The sequence below is a fragment of the Neodiprion fabricii genome, chromosome 2 (assembly GCF_021155785.1).
Source record: "Neodiprion fabricii isolate iyNeoFabr1 chromosome 2, iyNeoFabr1.1, whole genome shotgun sequence".
Lineage (NCBI taxonomy): Eukaryota > Metazoa > Arthropoda > Insecta > Hymenoptera > Diprionidae > Neodiprion > Neodiprion fabricii.
Window position 1 is genome coordinate 22,688,168 of NC_060240.1, and position 18,129 is coordinate 22,706,296.

Below are 18,129 nucleotides of genomic sequence, written 5' to 3' on the forward strand. Positions count from 1 at the left end.
ACGTTCCGGTCGGATGTTACATGAGTCTAACTATAACTGTGTAAACGATTTCGGTGTCTAACATCTGGAAATTTCCACTAGGTGCCGTTCCGACGTCACAACTATGAAGCAAAATAATCGAGTCGGTCGATTCATGGAGTTTGAAAAGTAATCGGTTACACTCGATTAATCGGGAAAACAAAATTCCATTTAATCGAAAATCGATTTAGTGCTCATGATGGCACGACCGTCTTTGCACTTATGAACCGGCACCTTCACTCTGACATAACCTAAGTGATTAGTAGTTGCGAATTTAGTTACGAATACCGAGACTTACCGTTCGGCTACCTCGCCTAAACATGACGGTTCCCAATTCTAAGAACTCATTTCTTACCTCGCTCGTAGTAAGTGTTCAATATATTTACGTAGGTGCAGTCGAATTTGGTTATCAGCAACATTACCCGGGTTTGTTGCTCTTCCGTGAACTGTAGAATCACTCATGAAAGCACATATGATGCTCATAACCACATTTATCACTGTACTTAATTTTTCACACAAATTTTTCATTTCATTCTCTAATAGCATCGACAACAATATTCAGTAAGATCTGGTGTTATGTTCAATACCATTTAACCATTGCTGAGATCTGCAAACTTTTCCTACATTACCTTGGCATCCTTTATTATTGAATTGTCTATTTTAGCATTCAATAATTCCTTAATATTTCATCATCTTACTTATAGTCTGGCGGTGCTGCAGGAACTTTTGTAGATGTTGCGTTATTCCCGCTAGATACTTTAAAAACTCGGCTGCAGAGTCAGAGGGGATTCCTGCAATCAGGTGGTTTTACGGGGTTGTATCATGGAATCAAACCAGTTATACTTGGCTCAGCACCAACCGGTAGTTACCTAAATGACTTATATTACATTTTAAGTTGGTTATTACAAAGCCCATTACAAAATCTTACTACAGAAAGTGATTAATCGTTAAATATTTCAGCTGCATTGTTTTTCGTGACTTATGATAGTGTCAAAATATTCCTAAAACCAAAAGTTGATGAGAGGCATCACTTTCTCATTTACATGGGAGGTGCCACTTTCAGTGAAATGGTAAGGACAGTAATTAAGGCTTTCCATTGGAAACAAATTTCCTGTTAGGATAAAAATTTCCCAACAGGATACAAATGATTCTATACCACTTGCATCAATGAACAATAGTCAAGCATTAGCAGAACAAAAAGAAAAAAACAGAAAATAACTTCATAATATTACATGAATTACCAAATAATTGAAAAACGCTTTTTTCTTAAACCTCACTAGAATTGCTTAAAAAATTTCACATGATTTTATGTTCTGTGAAAAGGGACAACGTAGTCAATTTGGAATACTATTTTGTTGAGACCAATTAAACGCAAGGTCAAAGTTTGAAACATCAATAGCACAAAATATGTAAGGAGAATTCTAATCACTCAACCAACGTCTAACCCTCTTCATTTCTGGTTTTATTCAAAAATTTTTATTGTCTCAACTGTAAAACGGCACGCTGAATTTTTTCATAATTTTTATTCTACCAGTCAATTATTTATAAATATTTAAAGCTATTTTAGAAAAGACCATATTTGAAATGCTGAAACAATTCTTAAAAATTGTATTTTCTATCCCAAACATTTCAACACCGGTCCCATGATGGAACGATTTTTTTTCTCTATTTTTTATTAGCTTTTTTGATTTTTGATGAACTAAAAATTGCTAAAAAAATATCTAAATTTGCTAAAATTTGACAAAACGTTTCACTTCGAACATTTCTAAACCGGTTCCATCATAGAGCAAGATAGAAGTAGTCAAAAATTGTTTTTTCACATTGTTCCATGATTGAACCAGTCTAGAAATGATTGGAGTGAAAAATACATGTTTTTGGGAATTATCAGACCGTTTAATATGTTTTAGTTGACCAAAGAAATTGAAAATGCTAGCAAAATATACAGAAAAAATCGTTCCATCATGGACTGGTCTTCAAATGTTTAGAATAAAAAATAGAAATTTTGAAAATTTCAAAGATGGCCGTTCTTAAAATCGTTGTCGATATGAAGCAAGATGGCGAAAGACATGGATAACGAGAGTTCAGAAGAGTGCTTCAATAGCATATGTAATTCATCAATATTTCTGTACAGGCGTTTGCCCAAAGCAGTTTAAAGCGGGAGTTGTTCCAATTCACAAAGCTGGCAAAGAATGTGATTTTTAGCCAACTACAGACCGATATCGTTATTGCCTATTCTTTCCAAAATTTTCGAAAAATGGCTAGCAAAGAGATTAATGAGTTATCTAGAATATATAGGAGCACTAAACAACGCCCAATATGGATTTCGCAAAGGTGCATGTACCAGTTCAGACACAGCTAACCTCGCGGACAGTGTATATGGAATGCTTAATTTGAGAAAGAGAGCAATTGTTGTACTTGTTGACCTTGCCAAAGCGTTCAACACACTTCACTGACGTGCTGCTGAATTAGCTAGAACAATATGACAGGGGGTATGTAACTGCTCCGCTTTGCTCTGGCAAACACTGTTTCAACGAAATACCTTGGAATGTTATCAACCAACACTTTTCACGCAATTCCCATGTTGAGCATGTTTACGACAGATACTAAATACAAAATAATTATATCAAATATAATACGCTCTCGTTGAATCTACACTTTCGTATGGGGTTGTCGGGTTGGAAGGTGCTAGGGATAACGTCCTAAACAAGCTGCAGTCTATTCAAAATTGTATTATAATAGTTATGTTGGATTATAACAGTTATGAAAGGATAGACTGTACCACACAGATGTACTGTACAAAAAGAAATCAAATGAACGTGGGGCAGAAATTTTGCTTCAGTACGATTGAGCAGTGTCAGGGATAACTAAATGCCCGGTAATCCGCAGCAGAAGTATGAGGATTGCAGCAAATAGAAATATAACGGAGAACCGGTGCAAACAAAGTATAGGCCAGCACTCCTATGGATACATTATGGTGAGGATAATGAACAGCATGACAATAGACCAGCGAGAATCAATATTGAATTCTAACAAAAACGTACGGAATAATGTACTGAAAGTAGTGGTAAAAACATTTCCGGTTTGACACTGAGAATAATAATGTAGTAATATAAGTGGCAATATTATTATCTAGATCAACAGTTACCTATATCTATATCTATATCAATAAGAGTGGTAATAATCCTTATCTGACAGACGCGATGGATTATATGAGATGTGATAGAGAACTCTTTTCTTACTATTTTACTTTTTTATATTTAGTTAATAATGTTTGTTCAATAACTGTCTAGTATCTAAACTCTTATGGTAGTTTGGGTTATAAAGGGGTTGCAGATAAGTGCTTGCAGCACTTATGCAATCTTCATACTTACCAATGGGTGGGCTGCTGTGCGGCAATGCCACATTTTATATTGCTAATTATTCACTACTAATTACTGGGGGTAGTAGACACGCCTATATATGTATGATATAATGTATTTTACAACGCAATCAATAAATTGAAATTAATTAATTTATAAATAATTTACGGGGTGTACAAAAATTCTGAACAAATTCCGGTTACTATTTTAGAGTTAGGACAGTTGCATAAAAACTTTTGAACAAAATCAAAAATTGTGAACGTATCAGACATAGTTCCAGTTGGTATGGAATGCCGCATAATCACAAAATTCAATTACATCATCTGTTATTGATGTGTTAGGGCATAGCAAAGAATAAAGTAAAGCACTACTAACATAAATTCAATTTCCTCCTTTTTGTGCCTTCTCATAGATTTTGAACAGTGAGATTGGTTACATTTTTTGTCTTTCCTTTATTCACTAACTTTCTTTTATCGTAATTGATCAAGCCACTAATTAGATGACATCATATAAAGTCATAACATGTTTATAGTTAAATTCCATAAAACTACAGGTAGCCTGTTTAATAAGAGTACCAGTTGAAGTAGTGAAACAAAGGAATCAAGCTCTGCTATCTGGCAAAGAACGTCTTGGTATAAAGTTACTGTATCGTGGCTACTGGAGTACAGTTTTGAGGGATACTCCATTTAGCCTGTTACAATTTCCACTGTGGGAATATTTCAAACACAGTTGGAGCCACAAAGTCGATAGGGAATTAAAACCATGGGAGGGAGCCGTGTGTGGTGCGGTTGCAGGTACATACTCCTTTGAATGTGGAAAATTATTACATCCCCCCCTCATTTGTTTCATATGAAATGTTCCCGGATTAAAACGAATTATATTTCTAGGTGGCATCTCAGCAGCAGTAACTACACCACTGGATGTAGCAAAAACTAGAATAATGCTTTCCAGTGTAACAGTTGGTAGTTCTGAGTTGAAAATTTTCTTTGTCCTTAGGGCATTGTACAGAGAAAAAGGAGTGCAAGGGTAATCATGAATTATTATTGCCTGAATATAAGGAAATGTGACAAGTGCGGAAAATATTAATGAGATTCAAATGTTCGATATTAGCTCACTCCTTGCAAATAAATTCTTTTATTTTTAAGTGTATTCGCCACTATTTGTGTAAGGTAACAACTGTATACTAATTCTGGATAAAAATTTCAGGCTATTCGCTGGTATTTCGCCACGCGTCGTTTGGATAACTGCTGGCGGTTTCATATTCTTTGGTATTTATGAGGAAACAAAAGTTATAATGGGAAAATTATTTTCAACGAAAACCAGAGTACCTAATCTATAATTGAACTTGTAAACACGGTTGATGGTAAAAATTATGCGGTGACATTGAAGCACCTCTGTACATTTCTTGGGAATGCATAGAATCACGTCGCTGAAACATCCATGCCTTTGTCCATACAATTTTGTTGAACATCCACGCTACTCTCAGTAAATCAGGTATATTATAATATATACCCTCAACACACGATTTACCAAGACAAACTTTATTGTGAGGCTTATGGGAAAATTGCAGTTTTTGTCAATTACCAACTTTGATTTATATTAATCAGGAAATAAATTGCTCAGGATTGACCCAATTATGAAATTCAAATATCGCTGCGTCAAACTAGATGTTGGGTTGAGGCCGCAATGTAGACCAGCCAGGTAAGAGAAGCAATTCACTTTGACCAGAGACGCTTTGGTGTTGATTACATTATATATTCCTCATAGAGTTGTACACAAATTTTCCATTTACTCGTTTATTACTATTGAATTGAACTTAATTTGATCGTCGACATAACGAAATTTGAATATGAATTTTAAATACAATTAAAAATGATCTACTGTTCATCAAACCCTCTGGAAATATTTATCACATATAAACACAGATCGTCGTGACCTGTGGACATTGCTCATCAACGAATGACATCGACGGTAACAAATTGTAGATCGATTATGCTATTGTCTGTTAATCTTCGTTGCCACTTTAGTTAAGTTCAGTACATAATAATATAAGATTTGTTTCATGGTATACTTATTATTTTTTCTTCGAAAGCTCTATTAAACTTAGCTTCACCCATTTAGTTAAATTAGAGTCCTCGAAAAAATAGAATTTGAATTTCATAGAACTAAAGCCAATTAATAAAATCAACGTACTAGGCCAATTGGTGCATTTTATATGAATGATTGTATGACGAATGAATATGATATAATGATTTATGCCAGCTCATGAAAATCTTTATATATATATATATATATATATATATATTATATAATATATATTGCAAGTTAAATAGTCTGTTAAGTTGTGCAGCATTCTTTTGATAAATAATTGACGCAATTTGTTTAATGTGTTTACGCGTCATCATCGTGAAATAAATAATTCATCAGATGACAATTAAATTGTTACAGTCAGTGTAGGCCGTCAAAAACAAATCACACTGCATATGTAAATAACAAACACAACATAATGCTTTATTGATTGTAAATATATAAATTGACTCCAGTTGATGTGTAAAAAAATATATCATGTATACATATTTCTATAGGATATGATTTAAAATATTTTTAATTAAATCCTTGCTTATTTGTTTATATAAAAACGTTTTCGTTTCACTTTCTTTATCTAATTATAGATTATATTCTTTACTTTCGAATTTTTTTATTATTTTATTATTTTTTACTTTTCGAATTCATTTTTATTTGTATGAATCATGATTTATCCTCTCATTACTTGACTTTATTTGGAAATAAATTGTGAGATCACGCGCACAAATTACAGGTGATCATTTGGTGAAAAAAAATTTAGGCAGTTCACCTCTTCTATAATGATGAAAATCAATTAACATTTTCTTTCCGTTCAAAGCTTTGATTTTAATCTATTCATCAAAGTTTCCAATTTCATTGCTTTCTGAAGACTACCAGTAATCTTCAGCTTGCCGGTCATAAAAGCTGTTGCAGGTTTCAGTTTACCTACCATAGAAAAGTTGCATTCAGTTTACAATTCTGATATATTATCATTCAAACATAGGATGCATTCAACGAAAATCTAGGTGCTTGGTTAATTGTGAATAAAAATTAACGTGTATTTCAATTGCAATCAACTAGGTGTTGAATTACTTACCACCAAACATTGCAAAAAAGTTTTTCGAGTCCATAGTTAATGTAGCGTCAGCTGGTTGCCCAGGCTCACCTTTGCCAGCTGTGCCTTTACCATTTTTCAGATCTATGAACCATGTGCTAGCTTCGTCTCCTGTTAAACAGAAAGAAAAAAATGAATCAAACATGACGGGACTTTTCAACCTTTGAAACTGAGGAGTTTGCAAAAACCCAATTACCGTATGGGTTTGTATATGAATTAACGTTTTTAGCGCTACTTGTAAGTCCGGGAACTAGTACTTTGCTTATGCACGAGTTTACCTTCACAAGTATGTTGGAAAAACAATTATTGAACGCAGTCTCAGATACACATGTCAAATGATATTTAAAATAATACTATATTGGCTGAATCAATCTCAAGTCATGCAGGCTACCGGAGAAAAATTTATTTGGGCTATAATAAAATATACGTGTCCGCTTAATTTGGACGCGAAAGAAAATACTTCAGTTACGAGCAATTATGGAATATGACCCCCGCTAGCCTGCATCATTTGAGATTGATTCAGCCTATTTTATCCATGAAATATGGTTGGGAATATTTCAGTAATTACGATATAAAGATATAAATTACGATATAAAGATTTAGAAAGTGTTACTGAATTTAGTCATGTTATGTTCAATTTGAAAGCATTTCCTGAGAACACAAAACCATTTTTACAAACCGTATACTGAAAATCATAGATCTCAATTATTTACAACTTTCCGAAAGTGACATTATTAAACGTTTTTTTTTAGCGATGAATGGCTATCATTTTTCTGATTTTAATGAATAATAGCTCATATAATTAGAGACGAATTCCTTGTAAATCGTCTGAGTTTTTCCAATAAAGCATATATTCATTATTTGTAACCCATCACTTTGAACTGCACCATTTTCTTTTTATTAACTGATCAGTTGAATAATGATGTCGTTATTCGACGGTTTGTATGGGAAACGGGTTGCAAACAAAATGAACTATGTGATGAGCTAATGATTTATCAAAATTGGACAAACAATAAATATGTAGCTTTGAAATTGTAAAATGCTAAATTTAATATAAAGTTACAAATAATTAGGCACTATGAGTAGAAACTTTCGATATCATTTTTTTTTATCCTGAATGGATGTTGTTCCAATCGAATTTCCCTCTACCGTCAATTATACTATTAAATCTTCGTATTATAATTTTTGGTATCGACACTATTTTGACCAATCCATAGAAACGGTACGTCCTTATTAAGCGATGGTTTAAGATGCCGGTAAAAAGATAGCAATAGGGTAGCTTTTACAGTGTTAACTTTAAGTCTTTGAATTCGTTACATCAAAGGATAATATTTTAATGAAAAAAAAAAGTTTATATGGAAAAATTGACTTCGGTCTACCTTTGACGTTAAATTGAAAAATTGCTCCAGTCTTGTTTACTAGCTCACTGCTAAGGTTAGCTTGTATAACTGTAAATATCTCCTGCACTTTATCGCCGCCTGAGTCAGTCACCTTGGTATCTTTACTGGCAGCTTGGTCATTCAGTGCTTTGGTTGCGCCTCCTTTTGCAAAAGTTCCTAAGATTGTGACTGGATCAATGTCTAAGAAGAAATCTGGCATCAGCTTGTCCTTGTATTCTGAAAATGTCAAATAGCATAACATGAAACGAAGATAACTATTGATATGATACACTATTTTCGTCCATATGTTAAATTAAAATATCAAAGAAACAAGGTTGCGCACCACTCATTTATATCTACATTACATTAATTTTAACCACAATTGAAATATGATCAAAGCTGCTCGTCAAATTCATTATATCATACATGTCAGGAAAAGAAAAACAATGTATAATGTTGCACCAATTAGCACCAATAAATGTTTACATATTGTTTATATTGCTAAATTCATTTCACTAATTGAAACGGAAAAATTGACATTTGAGTGCAGAAGCTATGAAATATTGTATGCTTTCATATTGGTTGCATGATTCCTGCTATTACAACTGCAGTTTCATTATGGTAAAACAGCTGTGCATTGTGTATAATTATTAAATTCGATAACTTTTACTGGACTGATTCAGTTTCACAATTTTGTAACACAAGTTGCTCCTAGTAATCCCACACGTTTAACAATATTAGATGGAAAAAGTTTTAGATGTATTTTTTGAGCACTCTCAGACCATACATTCAGTAAAAAACAATATTTATCAGAAAGGTATAAATCACCTGGGTTACACGCATATTGTGTGAAGTCTGTGACACCTTCATTTCTAAGATAATCTTCATCTACAAAGAATTGTCCTGTTACAGACCGTGAATCTCTGCAGAGTAGACTGTAGACAGTGTCGGCAACAATTTCTGGTTTTCGACTGTGATTACTAGAATCCGGGCCAGTCAGCATTTCAATAGCTGCAGTATGTATAGCTAAAATAAACAGAATTAGTTATACAAATGAATAACTGTTATTTGGCTCGCAATTTTTCACGTATCAATCTGAAACTCAAATTGCAATTAATTGTATTTTGAAAGTACCTGTCTTAGGCCATACTGCATTTACTGCAACTCCATTTTCTTTGAATTCCTCCGCCATACCAAGAACGCACATCGACATACCGTACTTGGCCATGGTGTAAGCAACATGAGGAGCAAACCAATGAGGCGCCAAGTTAAGTGGAGGGCTTATATTAACAATATGTGGATTTGGGCTCTTCAATAAATATGGAAGACATATTTTAGATCTGAATTATACAAATGAAACTGTCATTTTATTGTAATTCGAATCCAATAAACGAAAAATCTGAAATCTGATTCAAATGAATTCAAGTCTTACACGAGAAATGTTCCTCTTGTATTGATGTTGTGCATTAAATCATATCGCTTCATATCTGTGTCCAAAGTCCTCGTCAGAGAAATAGCACTGGCATTATTAATGAGAGCGTCTATCCCACCAAATTTTTTTACTGCATTCTCTACTGCCGAAATGACCTGTGTTTCATCCCTGACGTCTACTACACACGGCAATGCTTTGCCACCTGCAGCTTCGACTGGAAAGTTGAATTATTCAAATATTAGTACTGTCTACAAGCATTGAATTACTACTGTTCCTGTAAAAATACAATAATTTAATTATTATAGCAGTTAGTTCTAGAGGAAAAATGTCAAACATTCTCAATAAAATACATATATAGTAAAAACACATTATGAAAGTGATAATAAGAAGATGTAACAACAAAGAGGAACAAATGGAAATCCTATAATGCAGAATTTTATATTTCATTATCACAAAGTTGAAGTAAATACGGTTGGATACACTTAGGAAACTTTTTACAGGTTAGTTCTACAATCTGAATGAATAAAATACAGAATAAAAAATTTGAGCTAAATTATCGACAAGTAGCAGCGATATAATGTATACTAATTGAAAAAAGATAATTCAAATGATATTCTATTCGTGACAAGTCCTAAAGCTTAAGTAATAATTTAGTAATAATGCAACTGACACTATATCACTTTGCTTGTCGCCTGCTTGAGCGGCTCTCCCTTACCCGCGTCTTGCCTTTGGTAACGAATAAATGACCATTATATGTATTATATATTGTATACTCGTATGTGTTATAAATTAAATCTCTTACGCACATACTTTTTACATTACATATTTACTTTCTTTGGCAGCACTATAAATGGTTCCAGGTAATTTTGGATGAGGATCAGCAGTTTTTGCAGCAACAACAATATTGGCACCATCTCGAGCTGCCTTCAGAGCAATTTGTTTTCCAATGCCTCGCGATGCTCCCGTGATAAAAATCGTACGCCCAGCGAGTTTCCTTTGAAAAGTAGGCAAGATTCATGTATGACATACAATATATACATGACATATGGTAGGAAAAATTTAGCTATACTGTAGAAGTTTGTTTTTATCAACAGAAGCGGTTCGGCCCTTCAAAATAATTAAACAATTCTAGAGTGAATTCTTATGCAATAACCAAGGCCAAGACACAATGCCACCTGTTGTGATCAAAACTAACATACATACTGTACAGTAACACTATTTGGGCCTTAGTCTAGTTGTGACCGTCAAACTTGTATAAGTCAAAATAAATATACGAATAAAGTGGAACCTAACGGTATTATTATCGTCAAATCCTGTCTCCGGAACATTACATCCTTCACAATTCATTTCTAATGTAACAATTGACTTACTTTGCGATATACTCACAATCATGAAAAAGTTCAGATTAAAAGTCTTAACCAAGGAAGTAGATCGATTGTTGTTCGAATTAGAAATTTTTTTTATCTATCATCGTTCAAAGCTAAAGCTGCTGATCAATGAATAGGGAACTTTGTAGCGCACGAAATTTTAGTAAAAGATATTAGGAAATCAAGAATGACCTCTATTATCGTGTTTCTATATTAAAAATTTTGAAAGTGTACCGAGGTATGAGTGTAAAGAGATTCGAATGTTTTAAATCTCCAACATAGTATAAGTCTATTTATGTTCCAATGTTGAATAAAACATTAAGAGACTGCAATGCTTCATTTTGCAACACAAATGTTTGTCATTGTTTTGTTTTTCAGTGTTTACTAAGCAGATAAGAAATTATAATGAAAGTCACCTTGTATACGCCAATACGATTAATAAATCAAAGGAAAATGTGCAACAGCTCGTTAGAAATTAGTTAGAGTCTATCGAGATGTTTTAAATGCTTATCTAATCTCATAAACAAGCAATTTATAAATAACCAGTTTAAAAGATGTCCTACTGGATCAGAATGATTGTGATTAAGTAATCTGACTAATCTTGATGTTTGCATGATCATTATTTCGAAGTAAGAACAGCAGTAATACATAAGTTTATTGGTCAAAAATGCACCTTGGAACAATTAAGATTTTTCTTGAACAATTCTTCAAGTCAAGTGGGTAGAAGATTTACTGATAAGGAATAACACATACTCATAATTCAATTTAAAACTTGATCAATTCATTCAGTCTTTATAAGTGGCACAATATCCGCAGTTCAGACCTTAATTTAAAAAGTACCTCCTACTGGTACTAATTCATCTGGTTTTATGCGTGAGACTGTTAGGAAATATTAATATGTCTTTTTAGACTGAAAACGCGACTGATGCAATGAATGTGCCTAGTACTTGAACTTTGTATTGTAGTCCCAGTAACAAACACTCAAGCTAAAGTAATGAGTAATTTACTTCAACGATTCCAAACAATAGTAATAAAATGATTGTGAATGTCCCGAGTTCGAGTTGCATGACTATATTTTTGTTTAAGGTGGTATGAAATCATTGCCTTGAAATTATGGACCTTATGGAATGTATGTAAAAAAAAATTTCTGAAATCTATATAACAAAATTTGAAGGTAATTATAATACTTAGTTATCTACGAAAATCAGAAATGGTCTGCAAATTATTTTATTACCAAATAAAAATGACGAATACATACAGTTATTTACTACATCAGTTTTCATTGCAACGAAATCGTAATTCGAATCATAAACAGGTCGAAAATGGTTGTAGTTTGACTACTTACCCCGTATTAGTAATCATTTTTTCGTAGATTGTCAACTTTGGCAGAATGTAATGTGTACTTCTCGATTACTCCTAGCAATTGTTTCGACCCAAGTTGAATGAAGCAACGGCTCCGGCTCTGAATACTTGATACGTATTCAATTAGAATTTCCGATTATGTCAATTCCAAAGGTCCACTACAATCTTTGATTACATATTCAACGGGTGTATAATACGCACGGACGTTACGTCCTACGGGCAAGAAGATTAACGTTACCAGATGCCCAGGCGAATAATATTGTATTCGGCTGAGCAAAATTATCGTGCAATTATCGTATGTTGGTAACAAGTTTTATCGTACTAATTATCGTACATTATTACGGATAACGTACAACATAACCATACTTTTTCTTAACGTGAAATAAATTTACCAAGTTAAAACATTTATCCTTTGGTTCTTACCAATAATCAATGATTTTTTCTAGTAGAAAAGCATTGAGATTATATAGGTATTTATAGCCCATAATGCTTATCGTGCTTATATGCCTGCGTTGCGTTCCGAAATTAGCTGGCAACGATAAAAACTCTCTAGAAAAAAGGCGAAGCTAAGCACGAACTCGGCAGCGCAAAAGAGATAAATGATTGCTGTCGGCACTAGCGCTAATATCAAAACGCATCCCTTGACATCCCTTGACGGAGCATCTCAATGGGAGACTCGAAAGACTGAAGGCTGTTGACCAGCGTACATCCTGTCTCTCTCACTTTGAACGGCGATCAGCTAACAATAAGTGAGAGCGCAAGAGTATAAGCGTGAGAGAGATGGCATATTCTGGCTGAGGAACGGAAAATCATACACTCGCGCCCGTTTCCTTCGACTCATTTTAAACTTCGATTAACATTGGAAGAATCGGGCTTCGGTAACAGATGACAGACAAGCATTCTATCCACTGAATCATGGGAATACTGGAACCAGGGTATGGACACTTAGACCTCCCCTCCACTCCTTATTCAAGCGCAGTGGACCAGGGCCATACCACAACAATAAGATGTAAAATTCCCATATATTAAGTTTAAGTGGTATCACTGACATATCGAGGCGTCCTCTGGAGATTTGATAATTGGCTTGTATGAAGTTAATGTTAATGATAAACTGTTTGAAGGAGGTTTGATTATTGTTTGTAAGTATCAACATAGGTCGTCGTAATCAACATGTACCAACTATTGTGGGAAAAAATATGAAATTCCTATAATTTTGTTAGTGAAAACTGTTATTATGTTGGCTATAGCCCAGTCCACACCGACGAATAATTTGCCTCAAAAACTGTTGAGTGTCCATACCCTGACTGGAACGCTCGCCATAACGTAGCGGGTGCAGCGGTGCCTGATAGATAGCGTTTTCGAGTGAACGCTCTCAGAGCACTCCAGGAGCGAGTTTTGTGTTCGAGTGAAAACCGAGCAGGTTGAGTGTAGCGACCGCATGTTCGAGTGACGGTTGAAATACTAAATTTTGATTGGTCTATGAACAAAAATCTGCTCGGAAAGCAGGGGTCAGAGCGGTTCGAGCAAAACAAGTATGGCAGAGCCAGTTCATGAAGTGCGAATAATCGAGGAGTTATTTTCGTCAGAGAATTCCGATGATGAAGAAGATATTTTGTTATTGCGGAATATCGCCAATAGAAGACGAAAAATTCCGCGCATCCAAAATTACATCGCTGACGTTGTTAACCACTATAACGATAAACAAGTACGTACATAACCTCACAATATCTTTATTTATTGAACTATTGAATTCCAAGGAAGTTGGATGCTTGAACTACAATTGTTTTCTTTTTTACAGTTCAAAAGTCATTTCAGAGTGTCGCGAGAAACTTGCAATTATTTAATAGCTTTATTCGAACAGAGCGAACATTATCCCAAAGGACCACCTTTCGGTGGTGTGAGAATAAAAACTGCTGAAGAGTACATTCTATGTTATTTATGGTGAGTGATAATTAATGATACTTTGTTTTTTATTTTGCGATGACTTATTAATTTTTTTGACTTAATAGGTTTGCAGGTAACAAATCTGTTTACCGCATTGTAGCTCAACTCTTTGGTTTGAGTTTGTCAACAGCGCACGCAATGATAGAAAGTGTAACGACTTATTTAACAGATGAATTGGGTCCACTGGTTATCAGATTTCCTCGTACCTTGCAGGAGAAACAAGACATTTGTGAGGAATTTGAGGAGGTAAGGTAGCGAATATTTGACTAACATGTTAAAACACATCTCCTCTGCATTGGTCTGAAATATTCAGGAAAATTTTTTCCAGATTCTAGGGAATATTTTCACCCAGGTATAATTAGGGGCAGCAACGAGAACGAGTTTCACAATACATATAAATTTCAGATTGCAGGATATCCAGGAGTATGCGGATGCATTGATGGTACGTTTATAAACATCCGTACACCCGCACATAAAATTAAGTCGACCTACGTTAATCGTCACGATACAACGGCATTGACTTTGCAAGGAATATGCGATGCGAAGAAGAAGTTCCTTGATGTGTTTACTGGAATACCAGGAAAAATTCATGACGCGAGAGTATTTACTTTGTCATTTATTCGCCCTACCGTGCTATCAATGGGCCCAGATTTTCATATACTCGGAGATTCTGCTTATCCGATATGTGAAAATCTGATGACACCGATCCGGGATTACGGAAATTTAACAGATGAACAAAGAGAATATAACAGGCGATTCTGTTCAACAAGAGTTTTAATCGAAAATGCTTTCGGGCTTTTAAAGCAAAGATTCAGGCAACTAATAAGAACAGATATGTGGGGTGTTTTAAAGACATCGAAATTTATACTATCATGCTGCGTGATGCATAATTTATGTATCGAAAGAAACGACTTCTTGGATGGAATTGAACATTACATGGCAGAACCTGAGCCTGAAGCAGAGTTTATTATAAACGATGAAGCTCGGCGTTTAGGTGTATTGAAACGCAATTTGCTGTCCAGGCAATTCATGTAAATATAGAAGCACTGCGATTTGTAACGTACATCATTTGTCAATTTATAAGATTTGTAAAAAATAATTACTGTAATGTCTGATATGCTGCATAAAATATTCACCTACCGAAAATGTTGAGGTCTAGATCATTAAAGATGAAAAATTATTAAAATTGATGGTTGAAAAATTATGATGTGGAGTTAATTAACAGAAATAAAAATACATTTTATAAAACCTTGTCGTTGCTTATATTTTTTGACTAAAAAATTAACCTTATCAAACATTATAACGAATGATAAGAAAACATCACAAACAAATATCACAGGATACATTATCACAACATTGACGTGACATGATACCGATAAATAATCTCACTGGTTTGATTATTCTAACCTGAAGTAAGTTTGTCGTGCAACAAAGCTCGGTTCGAATATTTGTCGGGGCCACATCTCTTAATGTTCAAAATCAAAATACCGCAAACAAGTATCACTGCAATTCCTGCAATTTAATTTGAGCTTGGCCCTTTTTTGGATATTTTTTAAAGTGCGAATTGATAATGTATCCAGTGATATTTGTTTGTGATACTTTGGATGAGACTTATTTTAACAGGTTGGGAGTAAATATCACATTTTTTAAGTTTGAACTAATAATATAACAAATAAATTTGAAGGATATAACAAAAAAATATAATATTAATGTGATGATCATACGTAATATTATAATAGCTAATTCGACTGGTTGCACTGGTGCACACAGAGTATATCATCATATTTTTCAAAAGTCTATGGCAGAAAAGGATGAAACTGCACTTGGTGCACGCCAGTGCAACCAGTTAATTTTCTATAAATATCAGTTTTATTCACTTTGCTTCTTCAGACAATATTCCGTGAAGATTTTCATTTTCTCTTGATGCCGACGTTCTTTGTTTTCTTCTTTTTTTTCTTGCAATTCAACATACATAGCGAGCAGAGGATCTTGTTTTTTTTTTTTAGTTCCACCTCTTGCAGCATCTTCTTTTCGTTTTTGTTTCAATACGCGGGTGTTACCCACAGACACAAGAACTTCAGGCTGAACACTGTCGTCTATACTTCTGATGTTGTCCATTTCCTGCTGGTACGGCACAACCTTCGCGTCGTTGCCTGACTGCTTGTTATGAGTAACAGCTAAACCTTTACGATTCCTTACAGTTTTAAATCGTGACTCGCATTGTTGACCATTTACATATTTACTGAAGGTTGTTGAAATGTCAACCGCAATGTGTTCCCACATCTTTTTTTTTGTTTTGAACTTTTTGAATGGTCCAACGTGGTTCAAGTTTTCGGCGTACAGATCGAGCATCATTTTGGTATCATGGTCATCCCACTTCACAGTAGCATTGGAGCTATTGAACGTTGGCAGCAATACATGCGAAACAGTCCGAATAGCAGTCGTGCTGCCAGATGCTTGTATACTAACGTCACGTTCTAGGTTATCCCCGGAAGTATCAACTGTTTTGGACGAGCAATTTTCTTTATCTATAAAAAAACGACTGTCATTCATGTATTTGTCATCGTTATAAGGTAAAAATTTTTTTACAGTTTTCCAAAAACTCACCGTGCAAGTTCTTAGGCAGTTCAATACCCAGGCTTGACAGAAAACTTTTGGGAACATATGAGATGTTTTTTGTACCTATGGGCAAGAATAAATGAGTGTAATGGTCATGAATTGCATTAATAAATTTATCATTTTATAGTATTCTGCAAATTTCATAAAAAGAAATACATTTTTGTACCCTCTTACCATTTATCATAACCTCGCATAACACGCCGGCATCTGTTTCAATACCTGCCTCGTCGTCATCTAACACAATCCTCCTGAACACAAATGGAAGTTTCTTTTTTTTTTGTTCGCTCATGTTGTGTTTTTTTTATTGGATATCCACTGTTAATTTTGATGTACAGTATCAATATCAAATTCTTATGAAAAACAGAAAAATATGATGCTTGAGATAACAAAATGGCCGTATGTAAGACATATACGTAATATGTAAGACCGTGGCGAGATCACTCCGAGATCGCTCGGACAGAATTCCAAGAGTGGGGGAACTGCTCTCAGAGCGTTCTGAGAGGGGATCTGGAGTGTTCACTCGAAAACGCTAAGAGTCTCTTCGAGAAAGATAGAAAATTGGGTGCATTGTGTTCTTCTGAGATACTCGTTTTTGATTGGCAATGAAAGAGATAGGCAAGGGAGTACTCCATTTCTCGTTCGCTAACGAGGAGAATATTTCCATCTTTGTTTAACCTAGCTATGGGTGCACATATATATAGATAGTGGGGATAGACTGGCGGCGCGGTCTTTTGTACACGGTGCGCGTTTCAATATTATTATATTTCACTGGTTCTAGCCCTAGGTTCTAGCATTCTACACTGTGAATATCTATACAAGGACAAGGGGCGTAATCATGGAACTTATTAGAAATTCTGAATTGCTGACATGCCAACTGGGGAACAATTCGGTGCAGATAACGATAAAAAAGATGTGTATGGTAAGCTCCGATGATTATCGTACAAAAAATTGGATCTGACCCTCTAGATATAGGGAGCTTTCCAGCAACGACACAGAGTGACACAGAGCGACACTGTGTCGAACATGGTGCTTTCCAACAACGACACAGAACGACACAGTCGGGCACAGCCGCGGAGTATTGCTGGACACTGTGTCGGATTCATTGCTGCCAATTTTTTAGTTAGAGATTTTATTTTCAACGCATGGTATTGTTTATATTTACTTATTAAATGTAATGATAATCTACACGCGTTTCACAAATGTTTTTTTTTCCTGGAGCGCTCAATGATCCTAGATTTTTCGTATAATGCATGAGCGGACTCTAGTGACTGAATTAAGAACCTCAAAGCGTTCCAACAAGCACCAAGGCACAGTGTTCGACCGTGTAACACAGTGTCACACTGTGGGTATGTTCCGATATACACTGCGAGCACTGTGAGGTGTGTCGTCAATTTAGTATACTGCGAAGCCGTTCCTTTATAGTTAGCTATACTGGTTACTGCTTAAAACGGAATGCAGTACAGTATACTGT

General features: G+C 34.8%; 5 protein-coding genes across 8 annotated transcripts in view; 3 read left to right on the forward strand and 2 right to left on the reverse strand.

Moving 5' to 3' along the window:
* Positions 1–15,189, forward strand: part of LOC124175488 (equilibrative nucleoside transporter 4) — a 76,590-nt gene extending 61,401 nt beyond the window's left edge. The window contains exons 12-15 of the transcript XR_006869172.1: positions 13,445–13,800; positions 13,894–14,036; positions 14,105–14,285; positions 14,445–15,189. The gene's annotated coding sequence lies outside the window, so the exon portion shown is untranslated. The remainder of the gene's footprint in view (positions 1–13,444; positions 13,801–13,893; positions 14,037–14,104; positions 14,286–14,444) is intronic.
* Positions 28–6,200, forward strand: LOC124175499 (S-adenosylmethionine mitochondrial carrier protein-like). 4 transcript variants are annotated; one of them, XR_006869175.1, is made up of 7 exons: positions 30–383; positions 723–879; positions 979–1,088; positions 3,931–4,171; positions 4,265–4,403; positions 4,584–4,871; positions 4,948–6,200. XR_006869175.1 is itself a non-coding variant. In XM_046555833.1 (6 exons), exons 1-5 carry the CDS (start codon positions 339–341, stop codon positions 4,405–4,407), a joined length of 696 nt encoding a protein of 231 aa, XP_046411789.1. In that variant the 5' UTR covers positions 28–338; the 3' UTR covers positions 4,408–4,447; positions 4,584–4,676. The 4 variants fall into 4 exon arrangements, 2 of the variants coding, with proteins under 2 accessions (XP_046411789.1, XP_046411788.1); XR_006869176.1 differs by having other exon boundaries at positions 5,001–6,200; XM_046555833.1 differs by lacking the exon at positions 4,948–6,200 and having other exon boundaries at positions 28–383; positions 4,265–4,447; positions 4,584–4,676.
* LOC124175494 (hydroxysteroid dehydrogenase-like protein 2) lies at positions 5,864–12,327 on the reverse strand. The gene is made up of 8 exons (XM_046555821.1): positions 12,079–12,327; positions 10,197–10,360; positions 9,367–9,580; positions 9,069–9,274; positions 8,763–8,960; positions 7,935–8,171; positions 6,538–6,666; positions 5,864–6,386 (listed from the first exon to the last, which is right to left on the reverse strand). The coding sequence occupies exons 1-8, from the start codon at positions 12,093–12,095 to the stop codon at positions 6,274–6,276; spliced, it is 1,278 nt and encodes a 425-aa protein (XP_046411777.1). The 5' UTR covers positions 12,096–12,327; the 3' UTR covers positions 5,864–6,273.
* LOC124175601 (putative nuclease HARBI1) lies at positions 13,630–15,074 on the forward strand. The gene is made up of 4 exons (XM_046556002.1): positions 13,630–13,800; positions 13,894–14,036; positions 14,105–14,285; positions 14,445–15,074. The coding sequence occupies exons 1-4, from the start codon at positions 13,630–13,632 to the stop codon at positions 15,072–15,074; spliced, it is 1,125 nt and encodes a 374-aa protein (XP_046411958.1).
* Positions 14,704–17,115, reverse strand: LOC124175498. The gene is made up of 3 exons (XM_046555831.1): positions 16,833–17,115; positions 16,647–16,721; positions 14,704–16,567 (listed from the first exon to the last, which is right to left on the reverse strand). Exons 1-3 carry the CDS (start codon positions 16,945–16,947, stop codon positions 15,909–15,911), a joined length of 849 nt encoding a protein of 282 aa, XP_046411787.1. The 5' UTR covers positions 16,948–17,115; the 3' UTR covers positions 14,704–15,908.
* Positions 17,116–18,129: the final 1,014 nt, after the last annotated feature.